Source organism: Mastigoproctus giganteus, chromosome 4 (assembly GCF_048544385.1).
Source record: "Mastigoproctus giganteus isolate SK-2022 chromosome 4, ASM4854438v1, whole genome shotgun sequence".
Taxonomy (NCBI): domain Eukaryota; kingdom Metazoa; phylum Arthropoda; class Arachnida; order Uropygi; family Thelyphonidae; genus Mastigoproctus; species Mastigoproctus giganteus.
In genome coordinates this window covers 187636253-187649863 of record NC_143578.1, presented here as the reverse complement: position 1 = coordinate 187649863, position 13611 = coordinate 187636253, and the positions used below count along the sequence as shown (strand labels likewise).

The following is a 13611-nucleotide window of genomic DNA, read 5'->3' as shown; positions in this document are numbered from 1 at the left end:
TATATAGAGCAGTCGTTGAGCCGTAGTTTGAGTGCTGCGTGCCGGTCTGGAGGCCTCATTTTGGGAGGGATGTGGATTTGCTCGAGCATGTACAGAGAGGGGCAACAAGACTGGTGAGGGAAATGAAGGGATCCTCTTACCAAGAGAAGCTTAGGTTCTTCAGGTTGAGGTGGCTGGAGACTGGGCACCTGTGAGGTGATCTGGTTGAGGTATATAAGGCCTTGAATGGGTTGAGCACGCTGAATTCTGATGGGATTCTTCCACTTGTTTAGATTACGAACCTAAGGGGACATAAATTCAAATTGAAAGACAGCTGTAGAATAGATGTGCGGAAACTTGCCTTTAGCCAGCAGGTGGTTAATTGCTGGAACAAACTTCCATCTGTCGTGGAAGTTGATAGGTTAAATAAATTTAAGGAGGAACTGGACAAACCTTTAAAAGGAATGGTTGTGTGAATTTTTTGTTTGGCTGATGCTACATAAGCTCATATGCTTGCTTTCTTGCATCACATGCCACGATTACTATTACTATATCACAATAGGTGATCCAAAGTTTTGGGCTCAGGGTGGTGAGCTTGGGTTTTGTGGAATTAAATGATTGTCAATGCTGATATGATGCTGTACGATTGGTTCAATCACCTTGATGAATGTAATTGAATATTAAGTGGCAATTCATACAAGGATAGTTCAGGATGTCACAATAGTATAACACTTATTAACTTACACGATATATGTATGTTCATCATTAGATATTGTTTATTCTAGGTTGCTAACTTGCACCTAATGGTAATTGTAAATAATGCTGAATTTAATTATGTTACAGCGTAAATGTCTAGTATTCTTCTAACTTGTTTCTGTTTTCTGTTTAAACCCTTCTTTTCTGTTTCAGAGGGATATCCTTTTTCATCACCTTTCTTTCTATCCTCTTTCCTTCCCTACCAGTTCTCATACTTCTCCTTCTATAAACTTTTCCTTTCTTTATTCACCTTGAGGTTTCTAGTTTGTCTGGACACTTCAGTAAGCGTTTTTGGGTTGTAGAGCCTGGCTTCCTCCATGTGGCTTGGGATGGGAGTCAGGGAACCAGGTGTTCCCTGTCCCCTGACTGCAAAATGCCAAGCACCAGCACACAACATTCAACAGAACACACACACACACACACACATACTCTAAAACAAAAATCAAAACAAATTGTTATTATATTAGGGCCACCCATTATTTCTAATATATACCCATATATGTATTTTGTCTCTAAATTGCGTGTGTTCTCTGGTCAATTTGCCTGTTTGCTGGATGAAACAACCTCAGTTTCTGGGGGGGAACCTTGCTATCTATGCTTGAGACCAACTAACTCAGCCATAGAGTGAAAAAAGCCAATTAAAGTTCCTCGCGTCATCGATGGGATTCAAACCAGGCCTTTTCCACCCAGTGTGGAGAGGATGGTAATGATATCACTGTGCTACATGCACAGACACATACTCTAACACAAAAAAAAAAACTATTATTTTTACATTTTTAGGCCACCCAAATAATGAAATTCATCTGCCATGCTGTGTATCTTATGTCTGTTAATTACATGTGTTCTATAGTCTATTTATCTGTTTGCTGGATGAAACAACCTCAGTTTCTGGGGGGAAAACCTTGCTATCTACACCTGAAACAGACTAACTCAGCCACAAAGGGAAAAAAGCCCACTAAAGTTCCTTGCGTCATTGATGGGATTCGAACCTGGGCTTTTTCCGCCCAGTGTGGGGAGGATCATGATACCACTGTGCTATGTGCGCAGACCATACTCTAACACACACACACACACACACACACACACACACACACACACACACACACACACACACACACACACACACACACACACACACACACACACACACACACACACACACACTTGCCAGCCTTGGTGCTATGCCCTTACAGATGTACCAGCAGCATATAGGGGAAACCCTGGTTACTGCCATATATAATCATACTTTGAATCCCTTTAATCCAAACTCACCGCTCTCATTAATCCAAAATCACTGCAGAACTCACTGAAACTGATGCCATGAATATGTGACTTGGAGCCCTGATAGACGGGATACAGTCCTGTTCTTTTATCAGTTCCGTTTTATCCTATAAACAGATTATGGACGCTGTTTCGTTTGCAGACAACGAGGAATCGGTTCTCTCCTTCCAACATCAGAGAAAAGTACACTTATGGTGGAGGTGTGTTCTTGTGTGGGGTGAAACAATGATCAACGGCAGCACTCCTCTTCATGCTTTTGATACGGGTACTTTAGCTGCACACAGCTGCAGAAACAGATCCTCGAACTTTGTGTGACTTTTTAGGGCACGGTTCGCTCAGATTTTCTTTTCATGCACAACAATGCCACTGCATATTGATCTCAATTGGTGGAGGAATATCTAAAAACTGAAGATATCCAGCGAATGCAGTGGCCAGCATGACCAGCAGACTTAAATCCGATCGAACATGCGTAGGACGCCCTGAGTGTCGACACCAAGTCCTCAATCACTTGGTAAGCTAAGGTGTGCACTAGTGGAAGATTTGTTAACACAGAATCTTATAGAAACCGTTAAATCGAGCATGGGTCACTGCTGTGAGGCCTATTTAGCCTATATTGTGAGGCCTATATTGTATGCCATACTGATGTCATGGACCATATTTTCGAGCATCTTGTATCGACTTCTCTGATGTGACCTACACCAATGAGCCAAAACATTACGCCTAGCGAGTCGTTATGCAAATAAAAGCAACTGCAGGTGAACTACAGAGCGCGTGCGGGTCAGGACACGGTATAAAAAACACCTGATACTGAGCTCCGTTAATCAGTGTTACTCTTGTTCTTCAGATGGCAGTGGACTTGAGTGAGTTTCACAAAGGTCAAATTGTAATAGCCAGACGTTTCGGCAGAGCATATCCAAATTATATTAGGTTCCCCTGCAAATGATTACATCTACCCATATTTCTTTTGTCTGTAAATTGCGTGTATTCTCTGGCCGATTTGCCTATTAGCTGAACGAAAAATCCTCAGTTTCTGGGGAAAAACCTTGCTATCTATGCCTGAGACCGACTAACACACCCTAGAGTGAAAAAAGCCCAATAAAGTTCCTCACGTCATTGACGGGATTCAAACCCGGGCCTTTTCCACCCAGTGTGGGGGAGGACGGTAACAATACCACTGTGCTACCGTGCAGACAGTCAAAGCATATCCGAAATGGCATGGCTGGTGGGATGCTCTCAGTCAGCTGTCGATAATACCTACCGAAGTGGTCCGAGGTGAGGAAACCCATGAACCGCCAGCAAGGTGTTGGACAACCATGGCTCATCAATGCTCGAGGTGAACAAAGGAATTCCTGGATGCTACGTGGCAACAGAATGGCGACTGGGGCGCAACTCGCCAGTAATTGAAATGCTGGTGACAGGAGTAATGTGTCACAACAGACACACACACACACACACACTACATCGAACCCTGCTGAAAATGGGGCTGTGTATCCACAGACTGCTCCAAGGGCCCATGCTAATCGCGGTTCACCGGCGATAGCGCCTACAATGGGGACGCGAGCATCGAAACTGGACCTTGAGTGAATGGAAGAAGGTCGTCTGGTTCGATGAATCAAGTTTCCTGTTGCCATGTGGACGGCCGGGTACGTGTGCGTCGTTTACTTGGGGAAGTGATGGTGCCTGGATGCACCATGGGACGAAAACAAGCTGGTGGCAGCGGTGTCATGCTTTGGGCGATGTTCTGCTGGGATACCCTGGGTTCAGTCATCCATGTGCCGAGCACTCTGACATCTACCACCTACCTAAACATCATTGCTGACCAGGTACACCCTTTCATGGCAACGGTCTTCTCCTCAGGCGGTGCCGTCTTTCAGCAGGATAATGCGCCATGCCACACCGCCCGGATTGTTCGAGACTGGTTCACAGAACATGAGGAAGACTTCCCTAGCCTCCAAATTCCGCAGACATCAATCCCATCGAGCATCTGTAGTTTGTGTTGGAACAGCAACTCCGATTTGCGGCGTCTCAACCATGGACTTTACAGGATCTGCTGGTCACGTGTTGGTACCAGATACCAAAAGACGCATTTAGAAATCTTGTAACCTCGCCAGGGATGAGCTGTTTTGGCTGCACGTTGAGGACCAACATCACATTAGATAGGTGGTTGTAATGTTTTGCCTCATCGGTGTATTTGGTAATTCTTATACAATCCCCATAAATGTCCCTTATATGAACCTGTTTTAAGTTTCTTACAGTCTCCTATTTTATCATTATTGTATGCTAGAAGACTATACCAGAATTATATCCCGCTTAATCGCAACCTGCACGAGTTACACCACGTTTTTAGCGTCAGTATTAGTCACATGATGGAAGGAAGCGTAAGGTTTATGGTGCACTGGCCAAAAAAAAAAGTAAAATAGTATATAAAATAAATAATTAATAAAAGAAAAGGAAATACACAACCTGTGCATTTCCCTCCTCCCTTAGGTAACTATCCAACTGACCTTTGAATTTCCCTCGACTGTCAGTTCAACCATGCATGTAGGAAACTCATTACGGTAATTTATAATTTGCTGGCTAAAATAAAACTTCCTGCAATCCATGTCTAAGTTTCTCTTCTCCCCGTAACTTTAAATTATGGCCCCTAGTCCTAGAATCATTTATAACCGTGAAAATTTCATCCTCATTCATTTTAGTTTTGCCTCTCAGAGACATAAATACCTCAATCAAGTATCCTCTAAGGTGCCTGGTTTCCAAGCTGTGCAACCCACATATTCGAAGTCTTTCCTCATATGACCGCCTTTTGCCGATCTCACCAGGCGAGTTACCCGTCTTTTGACCCTTTCAAGAATCTCGATGTCTTTTTTTAGGTGCACTCTCCATACTCGAATACAGTATTCCAAGTGTGGTGTAATAAGAATATTATATATAATGTACTTCCTTACCTTTACTAGCAATTATTCGATAAATTATCGATAGGACACCACCAGCCTTCCTTGAAACCTGTCTACAATGCTTGGAATTTCATGTCTGACCGTATTGTAACTCACAAGTCTCTTTCTTCCACTACTGGCTTTAGTTCAACTCCACCAAGTTTATAAGTTATTTTGGGGTTATTCTTCCCCAGGTATAACACCTTGCATTTTGTTGAATTAAAGCATAGCTGCCACTTTTCTTAGTGGTGATCATTAACTACTGTACTCATCTTTACATCATCTTCAAATTTGACACCAAAAACAATAGTGGTTCCAACACTGATCCTTGGGGAACCCCACTTTTTACATTAACCCAATCTGAGAAATAACCATTTATCACAGCCCTTTGCCTCCTTCCCTGAAGCCATCCTGCTGTCCATCTAAGCATTTTCCCTGTGATTCCAACCTGTTCCAGCTTATAAAGTAACGGATCATAACTGAGTCAAATGCTTTGCTGAAATCTGAAAAAAAAAATTAATTCAGGTGGTAACCTCGTATATGTGAAGAATTCCATAAATCGCTCTTTGCTCTCTTTGCCAGCGATTTCTCATAATCTGCCTTTGCATAGCTATTATAGGCTTCAGTACTTTTCATTTCTCTGTAACTTTTACACACACCGTCTTTTTCTGCTCAAGTAATCTGGCAACTTCATTATTCATTCAATTTGGAATCTTCCTCATGGAGTATTTTTTTTAATGGTATATACGCATTCAAGGCAAATTTATTCTTGTGGGAATGGAATCCTTTATTCCACATTCCATTTTAAAATCTTGTCATTTATCTAAACCTTGGTTTTCCAATAAATGTGCAAATGCTGTTCAAGAGAAGAATGTTGCATATCGTATTTGGCTTGCTTCGAATTCTTCAGTTTCATTTTCTGCCTACGCCAAAGCTCTCAACAATTGTAAAGCAGTTATTAATCAGACCAAACTAGATTTACAGGCTAAGAGTAGAAAACTTGCTTCTTGCCCTAATGGTAGCCGAGCATTCTAGTCTCTTGCCAAAGCTATCGGTCGCAACTTTTGCCCATCTCTGCTCCCACCACTGTCAAAGCCAGTTGGTTCTGTTGTCCTTCAGCTAAGGATAAAGCTGACCTGCTAGCACCCCATTTTTCTTCCAACTCGCGCATTAATGATCTTAGTAGAATGACTCCCACTATTCCCAACATGCTCCATTCAATACCTCCTGTGGTCTTCCGTTAATAGACGAATCTTGATGCTAAGAAAGCTCCAGGTCCTGATGGTATTTCTCCGCTTGTTCTCAAAATCTGCGCTCCTGAAATTAAACCTTTTCTTTGCCCCCTTTTTTCACTTTCTTATTCCAAAGGTGTTTTTTCTTTTGCTTGGAAATTTGCTCATATCTAGCCAGTTCCTAAAAAGGTGAAAAATCCCTCCCATCCAATTATCGTTCCATTGCAATTACTTCTACTCTTTCTAAAGTAATGGAGAAATCGATAACCGCCAACTCTTGAACTATCTAGAAACCTTGTCTGATCAACGATCGCTCGTATGGATTCCGCCAGTGTTGATCCACTGGTGATAATCTGGCTTATGTTACCCATTTATGGGCAAATTAATGGAAAAGTTCAGCGAAATGCAAGCAGTTGCTCTTGACATCTCAAAGGCTTTCGATCGTGTTTGGCATAAAGACCTTCTAAACAAGCTTCTATCTTATGGTTTGCCAACTGTTTTTTTGTAATTGGTTATCCAGTTTTCTCTGATCGCTCACTGAGGGTGATGGTAGATGGATCTCTGTCTTCTAATTTCTCCACTAATGCTAGTGTCCCCCAAGATTCAGTTCTTTCCCCCACTCTTTTCCACTTGTATGTTATTAAGACCTGCTTCCGTTTACCGGAAATCCTATCTATTGTTTTGATGATGACAGCACATTTAATTCCACTTTCCAGTTTGATAAACCTCGCTTTGCTCAATCAGCTTCAACTTCTCGAATATCCGCTACCAATTCCTTAAATGCTGATCTCCAGATAAATCTCCAGTGTGGCAAAAACAACTTAGTTTATTTTAATCCTGCTAAAACTCAATCTTGTCTTAAATCTCGTAAAAAAGTATTCTCTATGCTTTTCTTTGGTGGCACTCCAATTTCTAGTCAAGATGATATATCTCTTTTGGGGATTACTCTGACTTCTAATCTCTCTTGGCACAAGCATATTACAAATATTGCTTCCATATTACAAATATTTTCAGATGAGGCTGCATCAAAAAAACTTGGTTTTCTTTTTCTCTCTCGGCGTTACTTTTCGTTCAAACAGCTGTTCACTCTGTACAAAAAAAAAAAAAAAAAATCGCAAATCCGCCCTACCATGGAATATTGTTCCCACAACTGGGGCGGTGCCCCCAAAACCTCTCTCACGCTTCTAGATTCCATTCAGAAGAGGGCAGTTAGGTTAATTAATGACTCATCTCTAACAGAGTCTCTCTACTCTCTGTCTCATAGACGTATTGTTTCTGCTGCATGCCTTTTCTACAGATACTTCCATGGGCACTGTTCTTCTGAATTGACATCTATAATTCTCGCTCTCTCTTTCAAAACAGTCCGAACACGTGCCACCACCAGCCAACATCCCTTTACTGTCCAACTTCAAACCGACAGAACCAACTTTTCATCTTCCTCGCATATTCATTCAGCTGCCGTTTTCTGGAACAACCTTCCTTCATATGTATTTCCTGAAAATTACAGTCTGCAGAACTTCAAGTTTAATGTCAACAAATATCTTCTCTCGTCTTCTCAGCCTCCAACTCATACAAGGTACTAAGTAATATAGCTTCTAATATCTCTCGTGTTTGGGGTTTTCATAAAAAAAAACAGAAGAGTCTTGCAAAAATTGAGGCATTAATCCTGCAAAATGGCCGTATTAGCATCAAAGAACTAGCTGCAGAGCTACAAATTAGTGTAGTGTCTGTGGAGAGCACAATTTATTGACAGTTGCATATGAGTAAAGTGTCTGGTAGACCGGTTCCAAGACTTTTTACCCCTCACTAGAAGGAGGAAAGGGTATAATGTGCATAAAATGGCGATAATGTGCGGAAAAGCAAGAGGTGTTTTTCTCACAGCTAGTAACTATGGATGAAACGTGGATCCATCACTACGATTCCGATACTACACAAATGTCAAAACAATGGAAGTATGCAGAATCACCATCTCCAAAAAGGCAAAGGTGCAACCAAGTGCTGGCAAGGTGATGCTGTCAGTTTTTTTGGGATCAGCACGGTGTAATACGCACAGATTACTTTCAAAAGGGCCGTACTATGACGTTGAAGTATTATTTCAAACTCGTCATAAAGCTACGTGTTGCTATAAAAGAAAGAAGACGGGGAAAACTGTCAAAAGGCATGCGCCTGTGAATTGTTACCATGACGATTTATTTCTCTCTCCTGCCCTAAAGTCTTTTCTTCGTGGAAAACACCTTACAGATGATGACGAGGTGATTTCTTCTGCCTAGTTGTGGACAGTCAAAAGACTTATACAAAATTGGCCTGCGGAAGTGTATTGGGAGGTGGCAAAAGCGTGTCATTTTGTGTGGTGGCCATGTTGAAAAAGTTGTAATACATGGTGTTTGTTTCAACTTTCTATCCAATCTTCTGGGTGAATACAAATATTTTTTGAACCTCGTAGTTCATTTTTATAGCAATTAATTAAAATGATTTTTTTGGCTCTTCAGCAAAAGACGCTGAAGCAGTGCAACAGGGTACATCCACAGTTTGAAAACCACAGGCATAAATCATATTCTCTGGTTATTGCTATGTTGCTAAACTTTGTAAATGCGAAGTATCCATTGAATGTTACAGGTTTATAAATGCCTGTAACACTTTATGTTGCAAATCCTGCATATTATTATCATAAGTCATACTAATATTATCCGTTGTACGTGTTTATTCGCTATGCTATTGTTAAAGCGCTCCTATCTATGCAGTTTCAAGTTTTAAATAGATTCCTGACCTGTATACAAATATTTGTAAATAAATAAATTATTCAGGAAAATAAGAACGTACATGAATTGGCAAAACCTTATCTGTGTGAAGCAAATTACTACGAGTTACCTGTCTTGAACTTCAAATAAACAGCGCTGTTCTCAAAAGTGTACGTTGCTATTCATTTGCTGCTCGTGCCATTATCCACACAACCGTTACAGAGATCCTCGCATCTTCATTAGTAGGCAGTGGCGATCCCAGGATTTTTTTAAAGAAAGTAACTAAGGTATTAAAGGTGACTAAGGCCCTGTTCAGGGGCATCATTAAACTTTACTCATCATGTAGCAATAAAAAGAATCCACATAGAGAGAGGCTACAGCTTCTTTAGCCTTTAACTGGGACCGACCCTGTCAGTAGGTAACTAGACATAGCACAGAACCTGGCAACCCAGAAATGAAATATTTCCATAGTATGAGAATGGTGTTGATACGTATTTCAAAGCTGATATAAAATTAGAGTAAAGATTACCAGCTATAAAACATTAATGTAAATACGTTTGCAAACACTTCAACTATGTACTTTGTTCTTAATCCGTTTTTAGTTACCTTGCGGCTGCTTCTAAGATGGCAAGGTCTGATGAATAAATAAGTGATAAATTCAAAAGCCAACTATGTTTGCTACAGAATACGACTCTCGCATTGTGAAGAAAATCAGTCACGATATGAGAATGATGGCAACTCTCGTTTTAAGTTATCGTATGTTTCAAGCTTTGCTTTATATTTACTTGAGTTTGTGGACTGTATATGCATTGGACAATGATTGTCAAGCTCACCGTAGTGAAAAAAAAAAAAACAAAAATGTTCCTTAAACACTTTTATATTATTCATAATTTAATGATGTGATCGTTATCGCAATATTTTAAGCAACACGTTTTCTTTCATTATACAGCGTTATGTGAACTTGTTATAAGACGGTTTTTTATATTGCATATGATAGCATTTGAGAGAGAGAGAGAGAGAGAGAGAGAGAGAGAGAGAGAGAGAGAAGAGAGAGAGAGAGAGAGAGAGAGAGAAACAAAAGCACTTTCCTACGTACGTGTGGAAATTTATGATATGACAAGTCCAGGAATTTGGCAATGTTACCTTGAAGCTAACTGAGGAGTATCACATTGACATCAGTTGAGGCCCTGCTAAGGTGAGCCGTTTTTGCTGCTGAAGTAGGACACTCCGAGAGTTAAAATTCGTGTGAACACAACCTTGCACCCTTCAGGGATGCGTTATCAGCAGTTTTTTGTCTATTAAATTATACCATAAAGAAACACCGTGATCTTGACACTAGCAAAACTAAATTCAGGAAGCAGGCCCAAACACTTCTGTTTCATGCATTTCAAATCCATCCGTTTAAGCCTATTAATAGCAGAGTAGTGCAATTTTTCAAAATTTCTAAGCTAAATTAGACTTTGAAAGTACTTTTCTTTTTTTTATAGAAATTCACTTTAAAGAACTAAAAGTAGTTATACTATTTTCCTAATCGCAATGAAAGCATTAAACAGTAATTTCCAGAAATCTAAACTAATCAAACATCCAGCAAATAAAAAAAAAAAAAAAAAACCCAGATGATTTTGCACTTTTATTTCCTCAGTATATTCCACAGAAACAATAGAGCTATATTATTTCCATAGTCTCTATATTAGACGTATACAAAAGACAATAAGGAATCTGGAGCAGCCGACTGGGCTAGCCAGGTAGGTAAAGTACCTGCCTGTGGTAACCCAAAGGTCGCGAGTTCGAATCCCGCCTCGGGCTTGAATCAGAGTAAAATGCAAAAACTTTGGGAGGTGCATTATGGCCACAGAAGCCGATGCGCCAACAGCTAACAAAAAAAAAAAAAAAAAAAAAAACAATAAGGATTCTGGAGTAACTATAAGCCCCTGTACATACATATATAAATCTTCTTTAGTTTATTCAGGCAAAACCAATAAAATGCATGTGTTATGATAATTTATTAGATTTCGTTGTACTGTATATCGGGGGCGCACCTGAAATCAAGCTTATCAGGATTCTACACGTAACATGAAATACTGTAAAATAATGGGGTCTTCATCAGTATGTCTGGTACCTGACTTTGCTCGTTCTTGGTAAGTCAGATTGCTACCGAATACGATACTTGAGTTTGAGTTTGAGTTTGATTTGGGTTTTATTGGCGCATTAGCAACTTAGGCTATAATGCGCCAAGACCAGGTCATGTATAAAAGAGTAAACTTTCAGTGACCTAATTAATTAGGTCACTATACGATACTTGAAACATTTCAAATAAATATATAAATTTTCTGTTTATACTTCGGGACGATCATATAGGATCAGAGTACAGTAGTTATTTAGTCTTGAATATAAGATCTAAACTTATCCTCCGATTTAAATGCATAAAATGTTTAATGACGCTTCACTGGGTGTGCTTGGTTTTTATATTCTACTTTTAATTGGCAAGTGCGTCTATCTGCCATATGACGTCAGAAATTAACTATTGCTTCCAGAGGTGAGATGTTCCAAATTGGCGGATACTGTTGTTTTTAGGAATGGAACCGTTTTCAAACAAATTTCTAATACAAGTAATTGCTGTAATTGACGTTGTGTTACATAACATGCGCCTTTTCGCTCGAAAGGCGAAAAATCGAAAAGCCGCATGTTATGTAACACTTGCCGCCCCACACACCATGTGGAAAAGGCCTGGTTTGAATCCCGTCTCGACAGAAGAAACGTTTATTGGTATTTTTCCACAATGTAGCCGAATTATTCGGTTAGGCGAGAATGCGTGGTTTTATCTCCCAGAGATTTGGGTTTTTCGTCTAGCAACCAGGCTGGTTGGTTGTTATAAGTTTTAGGCACATGATAAATTTAGGCCATATTATGTCGTACATGACATGTCTTCTGTGGTCGATTTGATGTTTGCTAGACGAAAAAAGCGAGTTTCTTCTACCACTACCCTTTCCTCAGACGAATGTAGTGGACGAAAATCTACTACCGTCGCCTGAGACCGACTCTCAGCCACGTCGTTGTGAAAAAGATCCATAAAATTTCCTCGCGTCATTGATGGGATTCAAAGTCAGGTCTTTTCCACCCCCGTGTGGGGGTTACGGTGATTATATCAACTGTTCTACCCAAGAGGGAGGCAAACCGACCGAAGCATTCACTCTATTACAGACAAAGTATACAGAAGCTTCATGGCACTGGTTAATGTATTGTTAAACACACTCCACTACCACCATTAATTTGTTTCCTACTGGAAAATGACAACTCTGTTCTAAATAAAAATAAAAATAACAAAAAAAAAAAAAGTACTCACAGTATCCAGTAATTCCACTAGCTTTGTCATCATATAAACCCAAGCAAGAAAATTGCCCTGAAAAATGTTACATTACCATTCAGTTTATGTCATATGCAGAAATAAATTAATAACAATTTTTTTCCAAAAAATGAATTTGGCCATTGAAACTTTCTTTATTCACAGGTTTCTTAATACTGTAACAGAATGAAGGCCGGATTTCATTCATCCACTGCATATTTTGATAAACAGAGATTTTTTTTTAAAATTTGCATCCCTTATTACTTTAGTAATTAGTAATGTAAATTACCTTAGTAAGTTGAACTTTTAAAACTTAGTGTAATCTAATGTTAGATGACAGTAAATTTTAAAAAAGGTTTAAATGACTGTTATTTTATGAGTTGTGCCAAATAACTTACCCGCTCAGCTCCAAGTGGATGTCGAACAGATATGGGAGCACAAAACAACCGTTCATATTGTAACCAGAGTACTCGAACTCCCTGAAAATACAAATGAAAAAAAAAAAAAAAAAAATTCCAGGTAAAATAGTCAACTTAATACTCTATGAAAAGGACAAATACAGCAATGATATAATAACAGAGTTAAATATGTAAGATGCTAGTGACAGAAATTCATACCTAGACCCTATAAAATTATATGGGAAGCTCTATAATTTTCCAAAACAAGGAAAAAGTTCGTGTAAATTTTTTCGGAGTTACAGCCCTCTTTTATGAGTTTTAAAAATCTAAAAAATTGCGATCGAATTCTGCTTGAATTAGTGACCAATATTCTTCTGAATGTGTGGTTTCAGTATTATTGGTTCTCTGTTCATTATGAGCAGGGTACCATCATGCTAAATTTGATTGGAGAAATGTAGTAGTAGTAGTGACATGTGATGCAAGAAAGCAAATGTATGAGTGCAGCATCAGCCAAAAAAAAAAAAAAAAAAAAAAATCACACCATTCCCTCCAAATGCCTGCCCAGTTCCTCCTTAAATTTATTCAACCTATCAACTTCCACAACGACAGATGGAAGTTTGTTCCAGCAATTAACCACCCGCTGGCTAAAGGCACATTTCCGCACATCTAATCTACATCTGTCTTTTCTTAATTTGAATTTATGCCCCCCTTAGGTTCGTAATCTGAACAAGTGGAAGGATCCCATCAGAATTCAGCGTGCTGAACCCATTCAAGGCCTTATACACCTCAATCAGATCACCGCGCAGGCCTAGTCTCCAGCCACTGCAATTTGCAGAAATTAAGCCTCTCTTGATAAGAGGATCCTTTCATTCCCCTCACCAATCTTGTTGCCCTTCTCTGTACACGCTCAAGTAAATCTACATCCTTCCTAAAATGAGGCCTCCAGACCTG

At 39.7% G+C, this 13611-nt stretch overlaps 1 protein-coding gene across 4 annotated transcripts in view; it reads right to left on the bottom strand.

The window, feature by feature from the left end:
* LOC150087264 (very long chain fatty acid elongase 7-like) overlaps nucleotides 1-13611 on the bottom strand; it is a 110668-nt gene that overhangs the window by 36195 nt on the left and 60862 nt on the right. For 3 of the 4 annotated variants that reach the window (XM_090371924.1, XM_090371925.1, XM_090371926.1), the window contains exons 5-6: nucleotides 12661-12741; nucleotides 12263-12319 (exon numbers count right to left, since the gene is read on the bottom strand). In XM_090371924.1, coding sequence (XP_090228050.1) covers nucleotides 12263-12319; nucleotides 12661-12741 — 138 coding nt within the window. The remainder of the gene's footprint in view (nucleotides 1-12262; nucleotides 12320-12660; nucleotides 12742-13611) is intronic. The other variant, XM_090371927.1, reaches the window with a different exon arrangement.